The sequence below is a fragment of the Lepidochelys olivacea genome, assembly GCF_965140295.1.
Source record: "Lepidochelys olivacea isolate rLepOli2 genome assembly, chromosome: 8".
NCBI lineage: Eukaryota > Metazoa > Chordata > Testudines > Cheloniidae > Lepidochelys > Lepidochelys olivacea.
Genome location: NC_140418.1, coordinates 50,427,159 through 50,452,591, shown reverse-complemented (window position 1 = coordinate 50,452,591; position 25,433 = coordinate 50,427,159). Strand labels below are relative to the sequence as shown.

The window sequence follows — 25,433 nt, the reverse complement described above, 5'->3', positions numbered from 1 at the left end:
CTCACCAAACTTTTGAGAGAGGTCCCTTCCTGTACTCCTCAGTGACCCTGCCAAAATCAGGGCTTGTTCTGTAGTTTCTCTGCTAAAATGAGAAGTGGCATGTGAAGGTTCTTAAGAGACTTCACTTGCTGGATGACTTCGAGAGCCTGTATCTCTTGACACACAGTGGTCCTGTGTCTGGTTTCATATGACCAAAGACTTGAATTCTTTGGGTTTATTTTCTAGAAACCTCCTCCTCTCTGAAATTAATTTGGCTTTCAGCACTGAACATATGTTGTGGTGAATAGTTCAAAAACTGCAACCTAGATCTTTCCTTGGAAAGAATACTACAGAATAATTGATGGGGGTTTTAAAATTTGCTGAATCCTCCAGTTCTGTTAACTGACTTCATCCTAAAAACACACTTTTTTAGAGATGCAGTGAACCAGTAAGAATGAAATGTATTTATATTTCATGTATTATAGTTATACCATATAATTTTCCGTGTTCAAATACTTTATTAAATTATATGGATATTTTCAACTTGCTGTTAATTAAAATGGTGTTTAAACCAGTACATACTTTGTCAGCATACTTTCTGTCCTGTTGTAACTTATCTGATCAACATTTGTTACTAATGCATTTTATAAAATAGCATAAAGTTACCTTAAATATGTGCTGATAGAAAACAGACTTTTCCTTTTGACTGTCATACTGTTCAATTTATCTTGTTCTGTTTTTTTCTTCAGATTTACAGTATTCCGCCTTGAAATTTAGAGCCTTCAGACCTATGCCCTATCTGATTTATCCTTTAATCCACTTTTACTTCTGATTCAGTAGTCCACTCCACCAATACTGTTTTTCATTATTTTTTTCCTGCTTGAACGTCTCTAGACCCGGTTTGAAGACCAGTTCAACTTTTTTCTCCGTTTTCCACATTTGCCTCTTAGTCGTCATAGCCAAAAAAGTGATAGTTGCTTATGTACTTTCTATTTCCATCTCATTTATATCCACACTCTTGAACTTTAAAATAATCCTGTATTTTTTGTAGGTGAATACTGCTGGAGGAAACCTCACTGTTGTAACTTTGCTGAATTTGTATTCAGCATGTGTAATGAATGCTTAAAAGAAATCAAAACTTTTTTGTGCACTTCTGCAAGATGTGATGAAACATTATGTGGGGTAATGGTACAGTACTTTTTTTTTTTATAGGATTAAGGTTTTTCTAGTTTTGTGTATTAGGGAAATACAAACAATTATGAGTAAGATTAAAAACTAATACTACTCAAAAAGTTTCTCTTCGCCTTCCCCCTCCCCCCAATAAAACAAACAAAAACCCTGGCCACCCTGTCTCTCTTTTGGGTGGTAAATGACATGGGGGGAATACATCTCTAGTTTCTGAGGCAGTAATTGAAAATTTAACCATTCTGTCATGAGTTCCTTGGGAAGAGACCCAATAAAAATTAATTACATGGTAGCCCAAGGTTCACTTTGTTCAAGCAGTATTTTTTGTCCATTGACTCCAGTTTTGTCTCAAAATTTGCTCCTTCTTGCTCCAGTTGCCACCACCCACAGTTGATGTTTGTCCCCTTTTTTGCTCCCAGATTTTATAATGCCTTTTATAATTTATTAATAAATGTAGCTGAATTTCTTAATCACAAAAATATTTAAAAGCCTTTAACAGGACTTTAAATTTAAGATACTTGAATAATTGGAAAGAAAGATTACAAGAATCTGCAAGTCAACTTCAGCTAAGGCAGGGGTGGCGAACCTGTGTCTCCGGATCCACCTGCAGCTCTTCAGAAGTTAATATGCGGCTCCTTGTCTAGGCACCGACTCCGGGGCTGGAGCTACAGGCGCCAACTTTCCCGCCCCCTCCCCTGAGCCGGCAGTGCCTTCCCCCCAGAGCCTCCTGCATGCCATGAAACAGCTGATCAGGTGGTGTGGGGAGGGAGCGGGAGGTGCTGTGGGGTTGGGGGGAGAACCGCTAATGTATTATTGTGGATCTTTGGCAATGTACATTGGTAAATTCTGGCTCCTTCTCGGACTCAGGTTGGCCACCCCTGAACTAAGGGTATTACACAAAACTGCCTTAGAATTTGTCTGTGGATAGTGGAATTATATCTACACTTGTGGAACCTAGATTACATTGCTTTACCAGCATATCTATAGCAAAAATAAGACTGGACACTTTAAGTCTGCTGTGCTGCTGTTAATTCCAGCTGTACCTGTCTGTTGTAACAGCTTGTTTTTCAGCTGTGCATCTCTCTCCTGCTGTCACCGGCAGGAACTGGTGTATGCATTTTGTTTGTCTGCCCCTTCACCCTCCCATGATTAAAGTTTATTGTCCCTGAATGTGCTTGAAGCAGCATTATTACTTTTTTTCCTCCACAAAGATCTAATAGAAAATGATTCTTTTCCTAGAACGTGTTTTTTTTTTTTTTTTTTGCTTGTAGCTTTTCTGTTTTGGCTGTGCAAGTGTTAAGACATCAGCAGTTGGAGTTCACTTAAAAGTTAACTACAAATGTATTAAAATTTTAATGTTTTCTTCAAGTCAGATTTTGCGTCTATTAGATTTTTTTAAAACTAATATTGGAGTGAAGTATTAAAGCCCAATTACAAGTATTTTGGCTTTCTAGATTTATAGCTTGTGGAAATGCTCTTAATGCTATGTCGGTAGTCCCGTAGTACACGGAAATTTCAGTGTCACTGATCAGCGCTGGCAACCATAACCTAAACATAAGAGTTTTGAAAAAATTGATTTTACACAGAAAGACCAATAAAAATATTTCCAGTAACCTTATAAAAACTACCTGTTCCTCCACCCCACTCCCCCATTAAAACATAATCTTCAGTGAGAACAATACTTCTATCTAACATTCATTGTAGGTGAGGAAATTAAAGTGAAACTGAATAATCTGTTTCAAGACAAATGAAATAAAGTAAACAAGACAAGAATACTGGTGAAAGCAAGGCTTTCAAAATTTTTTACAGTAGATATTTGTAACAGATTGTTGACTAAATAATTTTAACCTGATAGTGTTCTTGTGTGGTAGTCTAAAAATGCTTCAGGGGCAAATAAAGGCTGATTACTAAGTGGTACTGGGGAAGGGATTTGTGTATCATACAGAAATAAAATGTTACAGGCAAGATTTTCAAGCACTGGTGCCTAAAGTTAGGGTTTAAATACTTTAGTTGGCTAAATAATGGGCCTGATTTGCAAAAGTGCTGAGCAGTCTGTAGCTAGCTGCTGGGTCCTCAGACCATGTAACTGTACCTCACAAAGTTAGGTGCCTCACTTTAGGCAAGCTGTTTTTCAAATCTTGGCTTCAGTCAATGTATGCGGGTGGTCAACATGATAGGAACTAACCATAAATAACTGTTCTTATAGAGAAGTGGTTTGTTCATTTCCTAGCCTCTGGAAAAAAAATCCAGAAGAGGTGAACTCAGTGTCTTATTTCAAAATTAAAAGTATGCAAAACTGGAAAATAGCATGCCATAGGAATGTTTCTGATCGGTAATTCTGGATCTAAACATCAACTTAGAGATCTGTTCTTCACAACTCAAGTACCAGGGTTGGTGGTTGGTTGGTTGTTTTTTTTTGGGAGGGGGAGAAGAGAGGCAGGTCAGACACTTCCAGAGATCATCTCTATAATATTAAGGTGACTGGGTCAATAATTTTCCAAACTAGGTTTTTGACTGTTCCCTTCACATCACTATCTTGGACCCCATGAAATACCAGTAACTCCCTTTAGGAAGGAAGGGGTACCTACACAATTATTTTGTAATAGCAGTATGTAGAAGGTATGCTTACACTACATGCTTTACATACAGAACACATCTGTCCTCAAATTTTGTTTGTAACACTATCACACTTGACTGTACTTGGATAGAAGTGTGTTTAAGAGTAATTTAGAATTTCTTGTAGACATAAGACATATCCACATTCTTCTCTAAGCCAATTTCTCATTCTGTATGGCTTATGTAAGGCTTATGTTTCATGCCTACAAAATGAATTTAAAACACAATTTTGCTGCTATATGTAATAGGAAAAATACGTAGGTTGAAAATGATAAAGGATGAGTGCATAGTGACTGATTTTAAGCAGGCTCCGTTTCTCTTGGTTTTACAGTAATATTATCGATTCCACGGAGTACAGCCAGCCTCCAGGATTCAGTGGCAGTTCTCAGGTAAGATAATACATATGTCTGGAGGGAGGGACAAAGGACAAAGATTGTTTTCAATCTCCAGGACATTGGCCAAACTGGCTCTTATAAATCTGAATCCTTAAATAGTCACCTCGTTATCTGTGGCAGAGGCTAAGCTATAGGAATAATTGCATATTCTCATGCATCAGGTCATATTCAGGTACATGCTCTCTGCAGGGAGAAATGGTATCATACATTTTAGGTACCTGACTTCATTTCCAAAGTTGATTTTTCTTGTGACTGTATTAGATTGGGAACCTGTTTGAAGCCTCATTTCTCCTTGCTTGAAACCGCACAATATGTAAAAGTTCTCTGTGTAACTTTTAGTGCGCAGCAGCAGGGTCCACATGGCGATATAATGTACAGGTAAAAATGCTTTTGAAACTTAATTTTAGAGCTAGCTATGGATACAAAAATTAGAGTAAATCATTGTAATAATCCTGAGACGGCATTTCTGTAGCATATTTTGTGGTAATATCAGTTGGTAGTTAGTAAATGGATAGAGGAGGTTCTCTTTTTTTTTTCCGAGACATTTTATAGCTGCGTTATTGGTAGCTAGATACCATGGTGATTGGCTCTGTATAAATACCTTTTATCTATCTGATTTTAAAGGGAGTATAAAATACAGATGGAGAGTTTATGTTCAAAACTCTAATCTAGCATGTTCTTTATTTGTTGCTGTCCATGGATGCTACTTGTTTTAATACTTTAATTTCGCCTTTGAAATAGAAAGAAACAGCATAATTCTACCACCCCCTCCTTCTATCCCCAACCCAAGCTAGGTTTTCCCATCACTCTGGATAACAGCCTGTTGGTTTGAAAATCATATAGACTGAAGTCTGCTCTCTCTAGGGTGGATTGTTAATTAAATTTTAATATATTTTTGGGCTGGGAATCTAGAAATAATTGTTAAGAAACACTTAGTTAAATTTTCATTTGCACAAGAAATCTCCAGTGAAAATAGTCCATATGAATATAAACTGAGCTACATTTTTTGTTAATCAGTCATGGTAAAATCAGTTCTTCTTCGAATGATTGCTTATGTGAATTTCACAATAGGTGTGCATGCTCGCCACGTGCACCAGTGCCAGAAGCTTTTTCCCTAGCAGTACCTGTTGAGGGGCTGGGGGCAGCACCTCAGCGACCCCTGGAGTGGTGCCTGCCTGGCGCGGTAAAAGGGGAACTGCGTGCTCCCCCCACCCTCAGTTCCTTCTTGCTGCCAGTGAAGGTGCGTCGGAACTACTCTGCTCCATTATGTGTGATTATGTGTGATTGGAGTAACAGAGACTTGGTGGGATAACTTACGTGACTGGAGTACTGTCATGGATGGATATAAACTGTTCAGGAAGGACAAGCAGGGCAGAAAAGGTGGGGGAGTTGCATTGTATGTAAGGGAGCAGTATGACTCCTCAGAGCTCCGGTATGAAACCGCAGAAAAACCTGAGAGTCTGAGTTAAGTTTAGAAGCGTGAGCAACAAGGGTGATGTGGTGGTGGGAGTCTGCTATAGACCACTGGACCGGGGGATGAGGTGGACGAGGCTTTCTTCCGGCAACTAACGGAAGTTACTAGATCGCAGGCCCTGGTTCTCATGGGAGACTTGAGTCACTCTGATATCTGCTGGGAGAGCAGTACGGTGGTGCACAGACAATCCAGGAAGTTTTTGGAAAGCGTAGGGGACAATTTCCTGATGCAAGTGCTGGAGGAACCAACTAGGGGCAGAGCTCTTCTTGACCTGCTGCTCACAAACCGGGAAGAATTAGTAGGGGAAGCAAAAGTGGATGGGAACCTGGGAGGCAGTGACCATGAGATAGTCGAGTTCAGGATCCTGACACAGGGAAGAAAGGAGAGCAACAGAATACGGACCCTGGACTTCAGGAAAGCAGACTTTGACTCCCTCCGAGAACTGATGGGCAGGATCCCCTGGGGGAATAACATGAGGGGGAAAGGAGTCCAGGAGAGCTGGCTGTATTTTAAAGAATCCTTATTGAGGTTACAGGGACAAACCATCCCGTTGTGTTGAAAGAATAGTAAATATGGCAGGTGACCAGCTTGGCTTAACAGTGAAATCCTTGCTGATCTTGAACACAAAAAAGAAGCTCACAAGAAGTGGAAGGTTGGACAAATGACCAGGGAAGAGTATAAAAATATTGCTCAGGGATGCAGGAGTGAAATCAGGAAGGCCAAATCACACCTGGAGTTGCAGCTAGCAAGAGATGTTAAGAGTAACAAGAAGGGTTTCTTCAGGTATGTTGGCAACAAGAAGAAAGTCAAGGAAAGTGTGGGCCCCTTACTGAATGAGGGAGGCAACCTAGTCAGAGAGGATATGGAAAAAGCTAATGTACTCAATGCTTTTTTTGCCTCTGTCGTCACAAACAAGGTCAGCTCCCACACTACTGCACTGGGCAGCACAGCATGGGGAGGAGGTGACCAGCCCTCTGTGGAGAAAAGTGGTTCAGGACTATTTAGAAAAGCTGGATGAGCACAAGTCCATGGGGCCGGGTGCGCTGCATCCGAGAGTGCTAAAAGAGTTGGCGGATGTGATTGCAGAGCCATTGGCCATTATCTTTGAAAACTCATGGCGATTTGGGGGAAGTCCCGGATGACTGGAAAAAGACTAATGTAGTGCCCATCTTTAAAAAAAAAAAAAAAGGAAGGTGGAGGATCCTGGGAACTACAGGCCAGTCAGCCTCATCTCAGTCCCTGGAAAAAATCATGGAGCAGGTCCTCCAGGAATCAATTCTGAAGCACTTAGAGGAGAGGAAAGTGATCAGGAACAGTCAGCATGGATTCACCAAGGGCAAGTCATGCCTGACTAATCTAATTGCCTTCTATGATGAGATTACTGGCTCTATGGATGAGAGGAAAGCAGTGGACATGTTGTTCCTTGACTTTAGCAAAGCTTTTGACACGGTCTCCCACAGTATTCTTGCCAGCAAGTTAAAGAAGTATTAGCTGGATGAATGGACTATAAGGTGGATAGAAAGCTGGCTAGATTGTCGGGCTCAACGGGTAGCGATCAATGGCTCCATGTCTAGTTGGCAGCTGGTATCAAGTGGAGTGCCCCAAGGGTCGGTCCTGGGGCCAGTTTTGTTCAATATCTTCATAAATGATCCGGAGGATGGTGCGGATTGCACTCTCAGCAAATTTGCAGATGACATTAAACTGGGAGGAGAGGTAGATACGCTGGAGGGTAGGGATAGGATACAGAGGGCCCTAGACAAATTGGAGGATTGGGCCAAAAGAAATCTGATGTGGTTCAACAAGGACAAGTGCAGAGTCTTGCACTTAGGACGGAAGAATCCCATGCACTGCTACAGACTAGGGACCGAATGGCTCGGCAGCAGTTCTGCAGAAAAGGACCTAGGGGTGACAGTGGACGAAAAGCTGGATATGAGTCAGCAGTGTGCCTTTGTTGCCAAGAAGGCCAATGACATTTTGGGATTTATACGTAGGGGCATTGCCAGCAGATCGAGGGACGTGATCGTTCCCCTCTATTCGACATTGGTGAGGCCTCATCTGGAGTACTGTGTCCAGTTTTGGGCCCCACACTACAAGAAGGATGTGGAAAAAATTGGAAAACGTCCCGCGGAGGGCAACAAAAATGATTAGGGGACTGGAACACATGACTTATGAGGAGAGGCTGAGGGAACTGGGATTGTTTTATCTGCGGAAGAGAAGAATGAGGGGATATTTGATAGCTGCTTTCAACTACCTGAAAGGGGGCTCCAAAGAGGATGGATCTAGACTGGTCTCAGTGGTAGCTGATGACAGATCGACAAGTAATGGTCTCAAGTTGCAGGGGGAGGTTTAGGTTGGATATTAGGAAAAACTTTTTCACTAGGAGGGTGGTGAAACACTGGAATGCGTTACCTAGGGAGGTGGTAGAATCTCCTTCCTTAGAAGTTTTTAAGGTCAGGCTTGACAAATCCCTGGCTGGGATGATTTAATTGGGGATTGGTCCTGCTTTGAGCAGGGGATTGGACTAGATGACCTCCTGAGGTCCCTTCCAACCCTGATATTCTGTGATTCTAGAGGATCCTAAATGGTTCCCTAGTTTTCATAACTTAGTAAGCAGCCTAATAAAGTGCAAAACACCTGCACGGGCTTTATTATAGAGAAGAAAAGTCTTCCTGTAAGGCAGTGGTTATCAACCTTTCCAAACTCCATATCCCTTTCAGGAGTCTGTCCTGAGTACCCCAGGTTTCACCTCACTTAAAACCTACTTGCTTACAAAATCAGACATAAGTATCACAGCACACTATTACTGAAAAATTGCTTACTTTCTCATTTTTACCATATTATAAAATAAAGCAATTGGAATATAAATATTGTACTTGCATTTCAGTGTATAGTGTATATAGGGCAGTATAAACAAGTCATTATTTGCAAATTAAAAATTCATACACTGACTTTGCTAGTGTCTTTTATGTAGCCTGTTGTAAAACTAGGTAAATATCTAGATGAGTTTATGTACCCCATGGAAGACATCTGTGTGCCCCCAGGGGTACGTGTACCTCTGGTTGAGAACCACTGCCCTAAGGCTCCAACAAACCGTAGCAGGGCTTTAGCCAGTCCGACCTCAAACTATGTTTAGCTGGCGTTCTTCAATCAGGTCCCAAAGTAAAGAGAAATACAGGCTCTAAGCCGTGGTCCCAAAACACAGGTTGCTTCTCTCCCTAATGGCTCCCGTACAGCACAGTTCCCCGTAGCAGTAAGAGTTGCGTTCAACATCTCCTCGTTGTGTTTGGCCCTTTGGTCTCAGAGCATTCCCCCTAAACCTTTTCTTCCTTGGTAGGAAGAAGCAAGATTTTGCTTTTTTCCCCTCTTGTGCCAGCTGCTTGCTTGTCTCTTCCTCTCTTGCCTCTTCCAGTGTAACTTAGCAACTGATTGAGTAGTCAAGGAGCAGACTTTCTTGCCTATGTAAGCGGGGGAATAGTCCTGCTATTGTGGGGAACTTTCCTGGCTTCTGCACTACCCCGGTGAAGTGGGCTCGCAAAAGGATCTGAGTCCTCGTTCCTACTTCCTTTACCCAGTGGCTTCCCTGCCCTTGAGGACTCCCCTTCCGCTCTCCTGTCTGGCAGAGTCCTCGTAACCCCAACAAGGCTGGGCCTGGGATTCCTGGGGGCTCGACCCCCAACCCTGCTGTGGTCACCTAGGACAGGGGCTAGGGTGTCCCCACTCTTGGGGTACTCTCTCTGCACTAGGCACTTCTCTGACCCACTGACCATTACATACAATTTAAAGCAAATGCAAGTTATTTAATCAACAATTTCTTTAAAAAGAATAAGGAAAAATGGGAACAGTTAAAGGAAACACATCAACCCGCTCTGTGGCAGGGAACATCACAAACAGTGTCTCTGGAATGTCAGGACAGTTTACAGCCTGTTCCTTGTAAGTCCCAGGCCTCCTTCTCAGGCTCCGGCTGTGCTGCAGGGATGCTGTGGGTTGGACACTGGCTCTGGTGGTGGCCACACGCTGTCAGGCTCTAAGTGGTAGGACCCTTCTTCCCAGTGTTGCCCCCGCCCTGTCAGGGGGGTTATGATCAAAGCCTGGCCTGCAGAGTCTCTTGGCTGAGGTGTCTCCTTGTGCTGGGCCTGCTGCCAGGGTCCCAGTCAGTCTCCCCAGCTGCTCACCGCACCCAGCTCCAGACTGCTCCAGCCCAAGCTCCACCACTCGGTCTCTGCGCTGCTGCTGCTGCTCTGCCTCCAGCTCCCTGGGCTGCTTCTTTGGCCCCTCTGCCTCTGGTTGCTACAGCTCTGTTCCCAGAACAGTTCTGCTCTGCAGGCTGCTTCTGTGACTCTGCTCCCAGCACTGACCTGCTTCGTGGGCTGCTTTTCTGGCCCCTCTGGCTCTGGTTGCTGCAGCTCTGCTCCCAGGGCAAGTCTGCTCTCTCTGGGCTGTGCCTCTGGCTTTGGGGCTGCAGCTCTGCTCCCAGGACAGGGTCTGTTCTGTCTGGGCTGCTTTTCTGGTCCCTCTGGATCTGGCACAGCTCTGCTCCCCAGCTTAGCTTGGGCCCCTGCTTTCTCCTTAGCTCGGCCCCACTCTGTCTGACCCAGGCAAATCCAGCTCACACAGAGGACGGGACCTCCCTGGCCTCCTGACTCCCTGATTAACCTGCCTGCCCTGTCATTCAAGTTGACCTGGAGCATTGGCCTCTCCCCATTGTTCCTGGGGGCTGTCAGTCTCAGGGTCCTGATTCCCCATTGACCCTTCCCCCTTTTTGTACTGGGAGCTAGCAACTAAAACATCCCCACTGAATGATAGTAAGGGGGCAACAGTCCCCTTACACCTAGATAGGGCCGGTGCAACCATTAGGCGAACTAGGCGGTCGCCTAGGGCACCAAGTGGTGAGGGGCGGCAGTGGAGAGGAGGTAAGCTGGGGCAGGGGGGCGGTGCACAGGGGAACCACTCCCCGCCCCAGCTCACTTCTGCTCTGCCTACTCCCCTGAGCACTGCTCCGCTCTGCTTCTCTCCTTCCCAGACTTGTGTGCCTGAGAGGTGGGAGAAGCGGCGGCATGCTCGGGGAGGAGGCAGAGCAGAGGTGAGCTGGGGCGGGGAGCTGCCGTTGGGGGGGCTGCCTGTGCCGAGGGGAGGGGGCGGCGGGGAGCTGCTGCCCCGGGGGTGGGGGAGGAGGCTGGCTGGCTGAGGGGAGGGGACGGTGGGGAGCTGCCGGTGGGGGTGGGGCCGGCAAGGTGGAAGTTTTCATCTGGGGCTTGAAACCTCCTTGCACCGGTCCTGTGCCTAGAAGCTTGATTGGTGTTTCATTAAAGTAGGCACAGTTGAGCATTTAGCTGATCAAGGCAGGTTAATGCAGACTGATTACCAGTACAACTCAGTTTGCCAGTCTGAGATCTATTGGAGTGGAATTTGGCTCTTAAGATCTAGTAATAGCTTTGCTAATCGTATTAACTACTTAGCATGTGATTGATTTCATCTTAGTACAGACTGGAACCACCTAGAAGATTCAGGTTTAGGTTATATTACTCATCCTGTTCCAGACAGTTGTCAAGTTGAAATGAAGTGATTGCTCATTGCTGTTTGCAGTCTTCTTGAACCTGAGTCATTTGCAGTATGGTAGGCACAATTTGCTGAGGCTAAAGCAGTTGCAACCTGGTTCATGTAATTAACATAAAGATGGTATTAGCATGTCCCGTTCAATATTTGTAAAGTTGTCATGTGTAGTTCATTGTCAAAACTGCAGTGAAGCAGAGATGCTTAATGTCAGGTGCATTTGGCATAAAGCTGGATTGCTGTCGGTATAAAATGAGTACCTACAAGATATGTGCAATCAGCATGAAATGGAAGTTGTGAACTTAAGGTTCATCCAGTCAATATACAGTCAGGGAATGTACATGATGGGTAGTTCTTGACGTTTTCATTGCCTTGTTTTGTTCCAGGTTACTTGTTCATACAGTGTACTCTTCATAAGGTGTATTCCTTTAATTTCAATTTAATTACATCCTTGTTGGCTTCTTGCTGGTTGTAATGTGAGAGTGACTTATTGTTGTTTCTGAACTGAGAGTAAATTGCTAATTATGAAAGCAAGAAGCATGTTGAATGTGTTAACTTCTTAAGCTGAAATCCTGGCACCTTTGTGGCAGTGCTCCCATTGACTTCAGTGGAGCCAGGATTTCGTACTTGGCTTGTGCATTGTCACGTGATAAACCTTTTTGTGCACCACCGGTGCTGCTGCTAATGACCCAGTAGGGCTTGTTGTAGTGCCTAAGAGCCACAGTCATGGACCAGGACCCCGTTGTGCTAGTCCTTGTACAAACAGAACAAAAAGACTGTCCCTGCCCATGTATGTTTGAGTTTCTGTATTGGTTCTTTTTTATGTGCCCTGATATACTGGAGTGAAGTTTTTATATGTAAGCTTATCTTTTATAAGATCAAGTAAAGAGAATGCAACTCATATAGCAGATTTCAGAGTAGCAGCCATGTTAGTCTGTATTCGCAAAAAGAAAAGGAGTACTTTGAGGCACCTTAGAGACTAACACATTTATTTGAGCATAAGCTTTCGTGAGCATGCGATGAAGTGATTATCCAATTATAATTACTACCTTCAGAAAACAAGAATTACGGGTATGTGACTGACTTTCTTGTCAGTAAAATAACCAGATGTGACGAGAGGCAGATAAATGTAGAAAAAAGGCCTTTGGTCTTTTTCCAGTTTCATAACCTCTTAAAAAATAAAAGGGCATGTCTCTATACAATTTGGTAAAATGTACCAAAACAGGTAAAGCCAGGCCTCGGCCTCTTTGGTAAATAAGTATTTCTTGTTCTCCACTCAGACTAAAAAACAGCCATGGTATAACAGCACGTTGGCATCAAGGCGGAAGAGGCTTACAGCTCATTTTGAGGACTTGGAGCAGTGCTATTTTTCCACCAGGATGACTCGTGTATCAGGTATGTTTCTTTTGCATTAATGAATTTGGAGTTGAATTTCTGAGGTGCTTCCAGTTGCCTGTCTTAAGTACTTGAATCACAGAAATTGACTCTCTTTTGAGAGAGCACATCTCACTTCTCCTCTCCAAGTTCTGTATGCACGTACACCTGAGCTGACTGGCAGAACCTCATCTCTTGTCCAGTCTTGGGTTGGCTTTTTAAATCAAAGAAATATGTTCTTGGCATTTCAAAAGAGGCCCAAGGGGGTATTTTACAAAGGCAGTGCATGAAAGACACGTACAACAATCCTCCTAATGAACAATAGGACTTCAGTCTGTACCTAGTACATCCTTTTAAAAATGTACTGACGCAAGAGAAGGGTTTGAGATACCATTGTGAGGAGCCTTTTCACTCAAACAGGCATGTGTTGATTACAATTCAAAGGCTATTGAGGGTGGTAGGAAGATAACTTGGCATGTTCTCCTGTACTTAAAACACAAATGGCACTAGATATGAGCTTTGAAGAATGTTTCAACACCATGTTCCTGGAGTATGTTCTCTGGATTTAACAAAAAGAAAAGGAGTACTTGTGGCACCTGAGAGGCTAACAAATTTATTTGAACATAAGCTTTCGTGAGCTACAGCTCATTTCATCAGGTACATTCAGTAGAAAATACAGTGCGGAGATTTATATACATAGAGAACATGAAACAATGGGTGTTACCATACACACTGTAATAAAAGAGTGATCACTTAAGGGGAGCTATTACCAGCGGGGGGGTGGACTTCTTGTAGTGATAATCAAGGTGGGCCATTTCCAGCAGTTGACAAGAACGTCTGAGGAACGGTGTGGGGGGGCAGGAAATAAACATGGGGAAAAAGTTTTACTTTGTGTAATGACCCATCCACTCCCAGTCTCTATTCAAGCCTAAGTTAATTGTATCCAGTTTGCAAATTAATTCCAATTCAGCAGTCTCTCGTTGGAGTCTGTTTCTGAAGTTTTTTTGTTGAAGAATTGCAACTTTTAGGTCTGTAATCGAGTGACCAAAGAGTTTGAAGTGTTCTCCGACTGGTTTTTGAATGTTATAATTCTTGACGTCTGATTTGTGTCCATTTATTCTTTTATGTAGAGACTGTCCAGTTTGGCCAATGTACATGGCAGAGGGGCATTGCTGGCACATGTGGTCATATATCACATTGGCAGATGTGCAGGTGAACGAGCCTTTGATAGTGTGGCTGATGCGATTAGGCCCTATGATGGTGTCCACTGAATAGATATGTGGACACAGTTGCAACGAGCTTTGTTGCAAGGATAGGTTCCTGGGTTAGTGGTTCTGTTGTGTGGTATGTGGTTGTTGGTGAGTATTTGCTTCAGGTTGCGGGGCTGTCTGTAGGCAAGGACTGGCCTGTCTCCCAAGGTCTGTGAGAGTGATGGGTCGTCCTTCAGGATAGGTTGTAGATCCTTGATGATGCTCCTTGATGGAGAGGTTTTAGTTGGGGGCTGAAGGTGATGGCTAGTGGCGTTCTGTTATTTTCTTTGTTGGGCCTGTCCTGTAGTAGGTGACTTCTGGGTACTCTTCTGGCTCTGACAATTTGTTTCTTCACTTCAGCAGGTGGGTATTGTAGTTGTAAGAATGCTTGATAGATATCTTGTAGGTGTTTGTCTCTGTCTGAGGGGTTGGAGCAAATGCGGTTGTATCGTAGAGCTTGGCTGTAGACAATGGATCGTGTGGTGTAGTCTGGATGAAAGCTGGAGGCATGTAGGTAGGAATAGTGGTCAGTAGGTTTCCGGTATAGGGTGGTGTTTATGTGACCATCGCTTATTAGCACCGTAGTGTCCAGGAAGTGGATCTCTTGTGTGGACTGGTCCAGGCTGAGGTTGATGGTGGGATGGAAATTGTTGAAATCATGGTGGAATTCCTCAAGGGCTTCTCTTGCATGGGTCCAGATGATGAAGATGTCATCAATGTAACACAAGTAGAGTAGGGGCATTAGGGGACGAGAGCTGAGGAAGCGTTGTTCTAAGTCCGCCATAAAAATGTTGGCATACTGTAGGGCCATGCGGGTACCCATAGCAGTGCCGCTGATTTGAAGGTATACATTGTCCCCAAATGTGAAATAGTTATGAGTGAGGACAAAGTCACAAAGTTCAGCCACCAGGTTTGCCGTGACGTTATTAGGGATACTGTTCCTGACAGCTTGTAGTCCATCTTTGTGTGGAATGTTGGTGTAGAGGGCTTCTACATCCATAGTGGCCAGGATGGTGTTTTCAGGAAGATCACCGATGGATTGTAGTTTCCTCAGGAAGTCAGTGGTGTCTCGAAGATAGCTGGGAGTGCTGGTAGCGTAGGGCCTGAGGAGGGAGTCTACATAGCCAGACAATCCTGCTGTCAGGGTGCCAATGCTGGAGATGATGGGGCTTCCAGGATTTCCGGGTTTATGGATCTTAGGTAGCAGATAGAATACCCTAGGTCGGAGTTCCAGGGGTTTGTCTGTGCGGATTTCTTCTTGTGCTTTTCCAGGGAGTTTCTTGAGCAAATGGTGTAGTTTCTTTTGGTAACCCTCAGTGGGATCAGAGGGTAATGGCTTGTAGAAAGTGGTGTTGGAGAGCTGCCTAGCAGCCTCTTGTTCATATTCCGACCAATTCATGACGACAGCACCTCCTTTGTCAGCCTTTTTGATTATGACGTCAGAGCTGTTTCTGAGGCTGTGGATGGCATTGTGTTCTGCACGGCTGAGGTTATGGGGCAAGTGATGCTGCTTTTCCGCAATTTCAGCCTATGCACGTCAGTGGAAGCACTCTATGTAGAAGTCCAGTCTGTTTCGACCTTCAGGAGGAGTCCACCCAGAATCCTTCTTTTTGTAGTCTTGGTAGGAAGGTCTCTGTGGGTTAGTATGTTGTTCAGAGGTGTGTTGGAAATATTTCTTGAGTCAGAGACGTCGAAAATAGGATTCTAGATCACCACAGAACTGTATCACGTTCGTGGGGGTGGAGGGGCAGAAGGAGAGGCCCCGAGATACGACAGATTCTTCTGCTGGGCCAAGAGTATAGTTGGATAGATTAACAATATTGCAGGGTGGGTTAAGGGAACCACTGTTGTGGCCCCTTGTGGCATGTAGTAGTTTAGATAGTTTAGTGTTCTTTTTCTTTTGTAGGGAAGCAAAGTGTGTGTTGTAAATGGCTTGTCTAGTTTTGGTAAACTCCAGCCACGAGGAAGTTTGTGTGGAAGGTTGGTTTTTTATGGGAATATCCAGTTTTGAGAGCTCATTCTTAATCTTTCTCTGTTTGCTGTAGAGGATGTTCATCAGGTGGTTCCGCAGTTTCTTTGAGAGCGTGTGGCACAAGCTGTCGGCATAGTCTGTGTGGTATGTAGATTGTAATGGACTTTTTACCTTCAGTCCTTTTGGTATGATGTCCATCTGTTTGCATTTGGAAAGGAAGATGATGTCTGTCTGTATCTGTACAAGTTTTTTCATGAAGCTGATAGATTTCCACTCCATACGGCTAAACAGAGCCAGAAGAGTACCCAGAAGTCACCTACTACAGGACAGGCCCAACAAAGAAAATAACAGAACGCCACTAGCCATCACCTTCAGCCCCCAACTAAAACCTCTCCATCAAGGAGCATCATCAAGGATCTACAACCTATCCTGAAGGACGACCCATCACTCTCACAGACCTTGGGAGACAGGCCAGTCCTTGCTTACGGACAGCCCCCCAACCTGAAGCAAATACTCACCAGCAACCACACAACAGAACCACTAACCCAGGAACCTATCCTTGCAACAAAGCTCGTTGCAACTGTGTCCACATATCTATTCAGTGGACACCATCATAGGGCCTAATCGCATCAGCCACACTATCAAAGGCTCGTTCACCTGCACATCTGCCAATGTGATATATGACCTCATGTGCCAGCAATGCCCCTCTGCCATGTACATTGGCCAAACTGGACAGTCTCTACATAAAAGAATAAATGGACACAAATCAGACGTCAAGAATTATAACATTCAAAAACCAGTCGGAGAACACTTCAAACTCTTTGGTCACTCGATTACAGACCTAAAAGTTGCAATTCTTCAACAAAAAAACTTCAGAAACAGACTCCAACGAGAGACTGCTGAATTGGAATTAATTTGCAAACTGGATACAATTAACTTAGGCTTGAATAGAGACTGGGAGTGGATGGGTCATTACACAAAGTAAAACTATGTCCCCATGTTTATTTCCTGCCCCCCCACACCGTTCCTCAGACGTTCTTGTCAACTGCTGGAAATGGCCCACCTTGATTATCACTACAAAAAGTCCCGTCCCCCCCCCGTCCCACTGCTCTCCTGCTGGTAATAGCTCACCTTAAGTGATCACTCTCGTTACAGTGTGTATGGTAACACCCATTGTTTCATGTTCTCTGTGTATATAAATCTCCTCACTGTATTTTCCACTTAATGCATCCAAAGAAGTGAGATGTAGCTCACGGAAGCTTATGCTCAGATAAATTTGTTAGCCTCCCAGGTGCCACAAGTACTCCTTTTCTTTTTGCAAATACAGACTAACACGGCTGCTACTCTGAAATCTGGATTTGACAACACTTTCTGAATGGAAAGAGGCCATTGATTTTACTCTCTGTAAAAAGTCTGTTTTATTACATGGGATACTTTATGGGCAGCCCAGATCATGGGGCAAAAGGCTGTGAAGTGTTGATGTTCACATTTGCAGCAGTATTGTGTGTGCACATGTGTTGAGAGTCTCAAACTTGTTCATAGTGCGGACAACATTTTAAATACAAATTGTCCTGTGGCAATGGAAACCATTTTATTCACATTTGCTTGGGCAACATCTCCTGTCATTCGCAACTGCAGTCTTTTTGGTAAGAAGAACAATTGCTGCCATAGCAAAGTAATTATACCTAAGTCTCTAGTGCATTGAAATTAAAATTTACCGGCTGGAAAAAGAAGAGGAGCTTGTAGCCTTTGAGCAGCCAGCTTTCCACAGACCTTCAGCAAATGTTCTGCAGGCTGTAATAATCCACACAAATTGCAAGAAACTCTGGAATGTAGATTACTCTTGAGAGAATTCTGCACAATGCAGAATTCTCATTGCAGAGCTGCTGGCTGCCACTAGGAGCCACTGGATCCTGCAGAGCCCAGTTCCCCAGCTCAGAAATAGAAGCTGCTGCGAGGAGGAGGAGATGGAGGGTCCTGGCAGCTGCAGTTCCTGGCATGCCCTGAAAGAAGGAGGTGGCATGCAGGAAACGCCATTCAATCTTGGACCCTGCATCAGGCTGTTTCTCCCTCTGGATCCCTGGGCTCTAGAGGGGTAGGGGGTGTGAGTGTCTGGTATTAGAGGGGAAGGGTCGCTCAGCGGCTGGACTCTGGGGGGGTATGGGAGTGAGTGTCTGGGCCGGGGGGGGGGGAGTGGGAGTGGCTGGCCTCTGGGGGGGTGGTCAGAGAAACAGGAACTCTGTTGTCACAGAGGTTTCTTTAATTCTCTACTTCTGGGGGAATTCTTTTTGTCGCTTGTGTTACAGATATAGTTGTTGACAGGTATTTTGAAATAAATTTACCAAAATAATTGAAACTGGTGTGATGTGATAGTGTTATTTTAACAAATAAAATATGCAGAATTTTGCAGAATATTTCTTGGGGGTGCAGAGTTCCCCCAGGAGTAATAGATACCTCCCAGAGACAATGTATAAATGTATGATAAAATACAATATTTCTTCACCTGTTGTGCAATGAAAATAGTACCATCAGTCCTCACATGAGAAATCTTCTCTTCAGAAATTGAAACAGCAAATGTTTTATCTGATTAACAGAACTGCTACAGGTGTTCTAAAATATAACATTAGCCACACTTTGTGTGGAGGATTACAAGATAAAAGGGGCACAGTTGTCCCCCCAACAGGGAAAAATCTGTGGCATTTTTTTAGCCTTTTCCCCTCTTTTAGATTTCACTCATGCGCTTCAATGCATTTTGAGTACAAGATCTGTGTGTATCATGATTTGTTTGATTTTGGTTTTGGAAGTTGGCTCTTTGAATATATGGAATTTTAGAGGTATTTGGAGTAAGACATATCCCTTTTAACTTTCATAGCAGGAGATCACAAATGAGCTTACTTTATACATTAGTTTGGAGTATGTTTAAATTATTTTCTGCTTCAGTAGAAGATACATTATGCTAGCTTCAGGGTGGATTTGATTTAAATCAAATTAGTGATTTAAATCACTAGTCAGGAAGACTTAATCATGGATTTCTACATAAAAGTGCATTCTTGTTGGTGGTTATAACCTTAATACATATTCTTCACAACTCGGAGGGAGATGTAGGTTTCATTTTTAGAAGGTATACACTATACATTTTCAAAATAAATCACTTTAAAAACTTTTCAGATTAGTTTTACAGCTATATCAGAAAATGAATGATAGTTTGGTTATTTCATACACAAAAGGTAATTGAAGCAGGTATTTATGAAGTCTTTGGGAGGTGAACTATCTCCAATTCAACAGGTTAATCGTTAATATTTGGAGGATTTTCTTGCCATGCTGTATTAGGAGAAGAACATCACCAGACACGTTTAAATTGTTTTATTTAACTAAAACAACGTTATGTATTCCAGATTTTTTTCTTCAACAGGAAACATAATGGTTTAACAAAACAAGCATATGAATTTTTGAATTTAGTTAAACGTTCAAGTTCTTTAAAATCAGGGGTTTTTTTTGTTAAAATTGTTTAACTAAAATAGAGAAATGAATTTTTAAAAAACAAAACAAAAATTAAATAGACTATGTCAGCCAGGTCAACATGAGAAACTTAAAATATTGGCTTCTGCAGCTAATGCAGTCGTCTTCACCTTCATTTTCCTGTTTGTTCATAATCTGGAAAAGAAAAACAAGCTTTCCTGCTTTCTCAGGTCCCAAATGATTTCTCAATTTAGATTGAATTAGTCCAAAGGAAGAAAATATTCTTTCTACACTGGCAGAAGAAGCTACTGCTGTTAAGTGAGATTATCACTTCAACAGTCTCTGAATCCAAGTGCTTAAGTGACTTCCACCAGGTCACTGGTGTGACTTTCTTTAAAACATCAGCAAACATATATTTCTTGAATGATTCACCCTTAGCTTTGAAGTTTATTATAGTTGGCATTTATGGAGGGATGATTGCTGGATGTCCATGTCATAGCCAATTCCTCTTCTTCAGCAGTTAAGGTTTGACCCTGGTAGTGAGTATTGAGAATATTTGCAAGAAAATGATCTGGAGATAGTGCTTGTCCCATTCGTTTTTCTAATGCTTGTAATTTATCTCTGTCATGGCATATTTCTCTTTTTAAGATCTCACTCAGTAATGTCAATTTCAACAGCGTCAGCAATAAAACAGCTATTTCCCTGCATTTTGTTCAAGGCTGCAGAAATAGGTTTCAGGGTACTCGGCATGTGTTCAACATTTCTCTTAAGCCCAGTGTTGAGAACTTTGGCTGTGAGAGTGCCATCTATTTTTTTTTCACAATTTTGTTCTCAAATGGTCATCAGGTTAGGCCAGTTCTTGATATAGTGCTCAAAACAGTCCACTACTGAGTTCCATCGCACGTCTTGTGGGAGAGTTAGCTTGGTTTCTCCCACTTTTTTTTTTCAGAGCAGCTGCTGCAAAATGGAAGTATTTTGCAATTTCAACATTAGCCTTTATTTCTGGAACACTGAAGTCTTTGGCTAGGAGGTACATCAAATGAGCACTGCAACTGTATGTTGTTAGCTTGGGACTCTCTTCTAAATAGTTTCTTCTAACCTTGGATACATTTGCAGCATTGTCTGTGACCAAGCTGCATACTAGACTTTTGAATTTTTTTTCACAGTTTGTGTTAGCTTTTACTGCTACTTCTTGTAAGTATTCTGCTGTATGCATTTCCTGATGTATCAATTGTTTCTGTAAGGAAGACATTCCCTTCTTCTGTTGTCACACAAGCACATAATGATCATTGTGGACATTGCTCCCACCCATCAAGACTCAGGTTAACAATTTTACCCTCTAGACCTTTTGCACACGGCTCAATTTCTCTTTCATACACTTTATCCAGCAATTTGCCTGTGACATCTGCTCTGTTGGGTGGACTGTATCCTGGTCTTAATGACTGAACCATGCTAATGAAGTGTGGGTTCTCAATCATACGGAAAGGAGAGTTTGTTGCATAAACAAACGAGGCAATTTTTCATCAATCATCTCTTTTCATAATCTGCTGGTTCTTATCACATATCTGTGGTTGTTTCTTGATGATGGAGGGTGTTTTGTTTTTTGCTACAGTGATGTACTGTGGATATGTGACATACATGATGTGACTGAACCACTATCATTGGCAGATAACTCTGAAACTATAGAAAATGATGGTGATCTTGAAGGTGGATAGTCTTCAGACTCCTGTATGTTGAGAATAGATTCTCCTAAACAAAATAAGTTAATGCAGTTGTTCAATTATTATTGCCATACTGCTAATTTAATATTATTCATTGCATTCACTGACACTAATACCACTTTAAAGGTTAAAAAAAAAAAGAGTACTTGTGGCACCTTAGAGACTAACAAATGTATTTGAGCATAAGCTTTCGTGAGCTACAGCTCACTTCGCTGTAGCTCACGAAAGCTTATGCTCAAATAAATGTTAGTCTCTAAGGTGCCACAAGTACTCCTTTTCTTTTTGCGGATACAGACTAACACGGCTGCTACTCTGAAACCTGTCACTTTAAAGGTGAAATTGTAAAAGGAAGATCTGCCTATTTCAGCTAATTATTTTTTATCACAACTGCATCTGAAATGATTTTACCATAGAGTAACGACTATACTTTTTGCTCAAACATGAGAATTCAAGAATAGTCCAGAAGGAAGACAGACAGTCCTTAAGAAAGAAATATGAAATAAAAAAGTTTACAAACCTGAAGATCCTGCATGTTCAGACACGTTCCTTTCATCATCTTGAACGCAGCTTCCTCCTGAGGAACACTTCTCATGATGTTTCATTTGGGCAACCAGCCTTGCATTTCTTTGTTGCGCTCTTTGCATTTTGCATGCATGCCTGTCTCACCCACAGAGATAGAGAAACTTCATTAAAATATTCCCAAACTGGGTCTTTTTTATGACCTGCTGCCATTATAGGTTTTCCCTTCTAGTGAGAAAGGTATGGTAGATCTCAAATCAATGAAGGCTACACTCAGACCTCAAGACTTCTGGAATATGCTGCTTTAGCAGTTTCACTTTTGTTTCTACTGCCTGTCCCTCCCTTCTCACATTTATCTCCAGATTTCTCCTTGTCCAGATCGGTTCCGCCCCCAACAATCTTCTATTCACTGACCTTTTTTAAACTTTGCACTTTTAAAGAGAGGTAAGGGATTGACTCTGTGTACACAAAATTGTAGTGTGACAATAAGATTGAGGTCTGTTGTTTCTTACGTCTGTATATTTATTTATTCTATTGAAAAACATTTTTACTATTAACAAGCATGTTATCCCTGAAGAAACAAATCTATGGTTTGAGAACTGCAAAACTAAGCATCTTTGATGGTATCTTCTAGACCAGTGGTTCTTAACCTGAGATGCACACATCCCCTGGGGGTGCAAGATGCCATTTCTGGGGAGTGCGAGACATGCCAGATTTTTTTTAAAAGATAAAACATCAAAAACACAGTTTAAGCACAACTTGCCGTAAGTACAGCTACTTTGTTTAATCCAACCTATGTATTTATTAACAGTATACATTTAATGATTACTTTAATATACAAACATATCTACGTTTAAAGAACTGACCTATTTCAATGATTTTTGATAAGTGCAAGAACATATTTTGAGAACCAAAGGGGTGCAGGCTGCTGTAAAGGTTAAGAACCACTGTTCTAGACTGAGCACCGAGTCCCAGTGGGTAGATAGAAAGATTAAACTAAATCTATACAGAAGCCCCATGGAAACCTATAAGATTGAGTCCCTAATCCATGAACTATTAGAACTCATTTACAAAACTTTTCTTAAACATTACATGAATATATTCTCATACTGTAGAATTAGCATTTATAATCCCTATTCCATAAGATACATTCTAGCTCAAAGATATCTGAATTAAAACTATCTTTAGATTTTTTTCCCTCTCAAAAAGCATTTTATCAAAAAAAATCCAATTTTAAATAAAATCTTTTTTATTTTTAAAGAAATCATTGATTTTTATCCACCCTGTCTAGCTTCTATTGCTCCTATTCTTTTTTCTTCCCAGTTTAAGAAAAAACAGAACTAGTGCCCTGCAGGAGTCTGCCTGGGAATTTCAGCTGTCTGATAAGTCTGATGTGAATTTCGGCTGGTGACAGAGGGATGTGTGAGGTGCATGACTCCCTATGGAAATTAAAATAGTTGGCGACATAGAGTGCTTGGGTCAGAGCCATGACTGGTATCTGAGCCAGCTGTGGTACTGGCATGAGGAGATAATGTTCTTTGTGGGGAGACTTGGAATAGTAGAAGTGTCTATGCTGCAGTGCTTTTTCCCATATGATAAGGAACAGCAGAGTACGATAACTTGCTGATTCTCTGATCCCAGGGGTTCCTTTTAAAAAAAAAAAAAATAATCTTTAGTATAAAGAGGTGGTGTAAAAACTGTAATTTAAAATGAATAGAGAAGATTTGGGCAAGAGATTTGACTGTCCTGTGGGCAGAAGTCGGGAGAAAAATAACTAATTATGAAGTGCCTTTCACTTTGACAGGGGAAACATTGTGAAAAGTAGCATCCCAATTTGCAAGCATGGGTGTAGAATACATTAGAGAAGAAGAAAAGGAGTACTTGTGGCACCTTAGAGACTAACCAATTTATTTGAGCATGAGCTTTCGTGAGCTACAGCTCACTTCATCGGATGCATACCATGGAAACTGCAGAAGACATTATATACACACAGAGACCATGAAACAATACCTCTTCCCACCCCACTGTCCTGCTGGTAATAGCTTATCTAAAGTGATCATCAAGTTGGGCCATTTCCAGCACAAATCCAGGTTTTCTCACCCTCCTCCCCCCCCCTCACACAAACTCACTCTCCTGCTGGTAATAGCCCATCCAAAGTGACCACTCTCTTCACAATGTGTATGATAATCAAGGTGGGCCATTTCCTGCATAAATCGAGGTTCTCTCACTCCCTCACCCCCCTCCAAAAACCACACACACAAACTCACTCTCCTGCTGGTAATAGCTTATCTAAAGTGATCACGGCCCAACTTGATGATCACTTTAGATAAGCTATTACCAGCAGGAGAGTGAGTTTGTGTGTGTATGGGGGTGGGGGGATGAGAGAACCTGGATTTGTGCTGGAAATGGCCCACCTTGATTGTCATGCACATTGTAGGGAGAGTGGTCACTTTGGATGAGCTGTTGCCAGCGGGAGAGTGAGTTTGTGTGTGTGGTTTTTGGAGGGGGGTGGGGGGTGTGAGAGAACCTGGATTTGTGCAGGAGGTGGCCCGCCTTGATTGTCGTGCGCATTGTGGGGAGGGTGGTCGCTTTGGATGGGCTGTTGCCAGCGGGAGAGTGAGTTTGTGTGTGTGGAGGGGGGGGGGGTGGAGGGTGAGAGAACCTGGATTTGTGCTGGAAATGGCCCAACTTGATGATCACTTTAGATAAGCTATTACCAGCAGGACAGTGGGGTGGGAGGAGGTATTGTTTCATGGTCTCTGTGTGTATATAATGTCTGCTGCAGTTTCCATGGTATGCATCCGATGAAGTGAGCTGTAGCTCACGAAAGCTCATGCTCAAATAAATTGGTTAGTCTCTAAGGTGCCACAAGTACTCCTTTTTCTTTTTGCGAATACAGACTAACACGGCTGTTACTCTGAAACCTTAGGGAAGAAGGAGGTACATGATCTCTAGATTAGAGGGAAATGGAAGAATAGCTCCTTCTTTGCTTTCACCATTGACTGACACTTACATCAAGACATCTTTTTGAAGACACCCACTGGTGTTCACCTGCTGCTTTCTTCCCAAACCTCCTCCCCTCCAGTAGATTTCCCCCACAAAAAAAGTCTGGTGCTGGCCGTTGTTTTATTTAAAGTGGGACTTCAATCATAGTGAAAAGAGCAACTGTGAAGGACATGAGAGACGCATAGCCAATCCCTTCAAACCTCTGACTAGGAGAGCCCTGGAAATCTACGGATATCCACAGACCATTTTTGCAGATCACGGATCAGATGCAGATATGAATTTTGTATCTAGAGCCCTATGGCTATCCACTTTATATCCACGGATATCAGTGGATCACTTTTACCAATTGGATGCAGATACAAATTTTGTATCCACTCTGGGCTCTACTAACCTGTTGCCTTCTCCCCTTTTTAATACAGACATTAAAATGTCATTCTTATTTACTGACTATATTTTAAAATGCAGCTGGGATGTAGATCTCTGATTGAAATGGTCTGTCTTGATATTTGAGGGACAGGAATTTGGGAGAGTGCAGAAAGTATTTTTTTTTCCCTTCCGGTACTTTTCCATGGGGAATCAGTATTATGCTGTCCTTGCTCTGTTCACTCCCACAAAACATTCAGAAAGTTCTGCTAAGGTGAGCTACCCTTTCCCTTTACACCACTGAGCTGTAACTTTTTAATGGTTCATGAAATTTTTATTCTCATCTCTAAGTGTAGTGTTGGTACGTACTACTAATACCTGCTGCACGCCACCCCAAATGTTACTATATTTGAGTGGTGAGTGAAGTGTATGGTATGTGCCAGCATACTGGATTGTTTGTAAACAGCTTTGGGCTGACATGTTATAGGTATAAGGGTGGTGATGGTTGTTAGACTCAGTAGTTGAAATTGTTGGTACATCACTTTGATGCACAATGCAAAAGTGAGCTTC

General features: G+C 42.6%; 1 protein-coding gene across 3 annotated transcripts in view; it reads left to right on the top strand.

Annotated features, from left to right (window-relative positions):
- The window catches only part of COP1 (COP1 E3 ubiquitin ligase), a 228,234-nt gene that overhangs the window by 55,447 nt on the left and 147,354 nt on the right, over positions 1–25,433 (top strand). For all 3 annotated transcript variants that reach the window (XM_084635924.1, XM_084635925.1, XM_084635926.1), the window contains exons 9-10: positions 4,112–4,169; positions 12,480–12,594. In XM_084635924.1, coding sequence (XP_084492050.1) covers positions 4,112–4,169; positions 12,480–12,594 — 173 coding nt within the window. The remainder of the gene's footprint in view (positions 1–4,111; positions 4,170–12,479; positions 12,595–25,433) is intronic.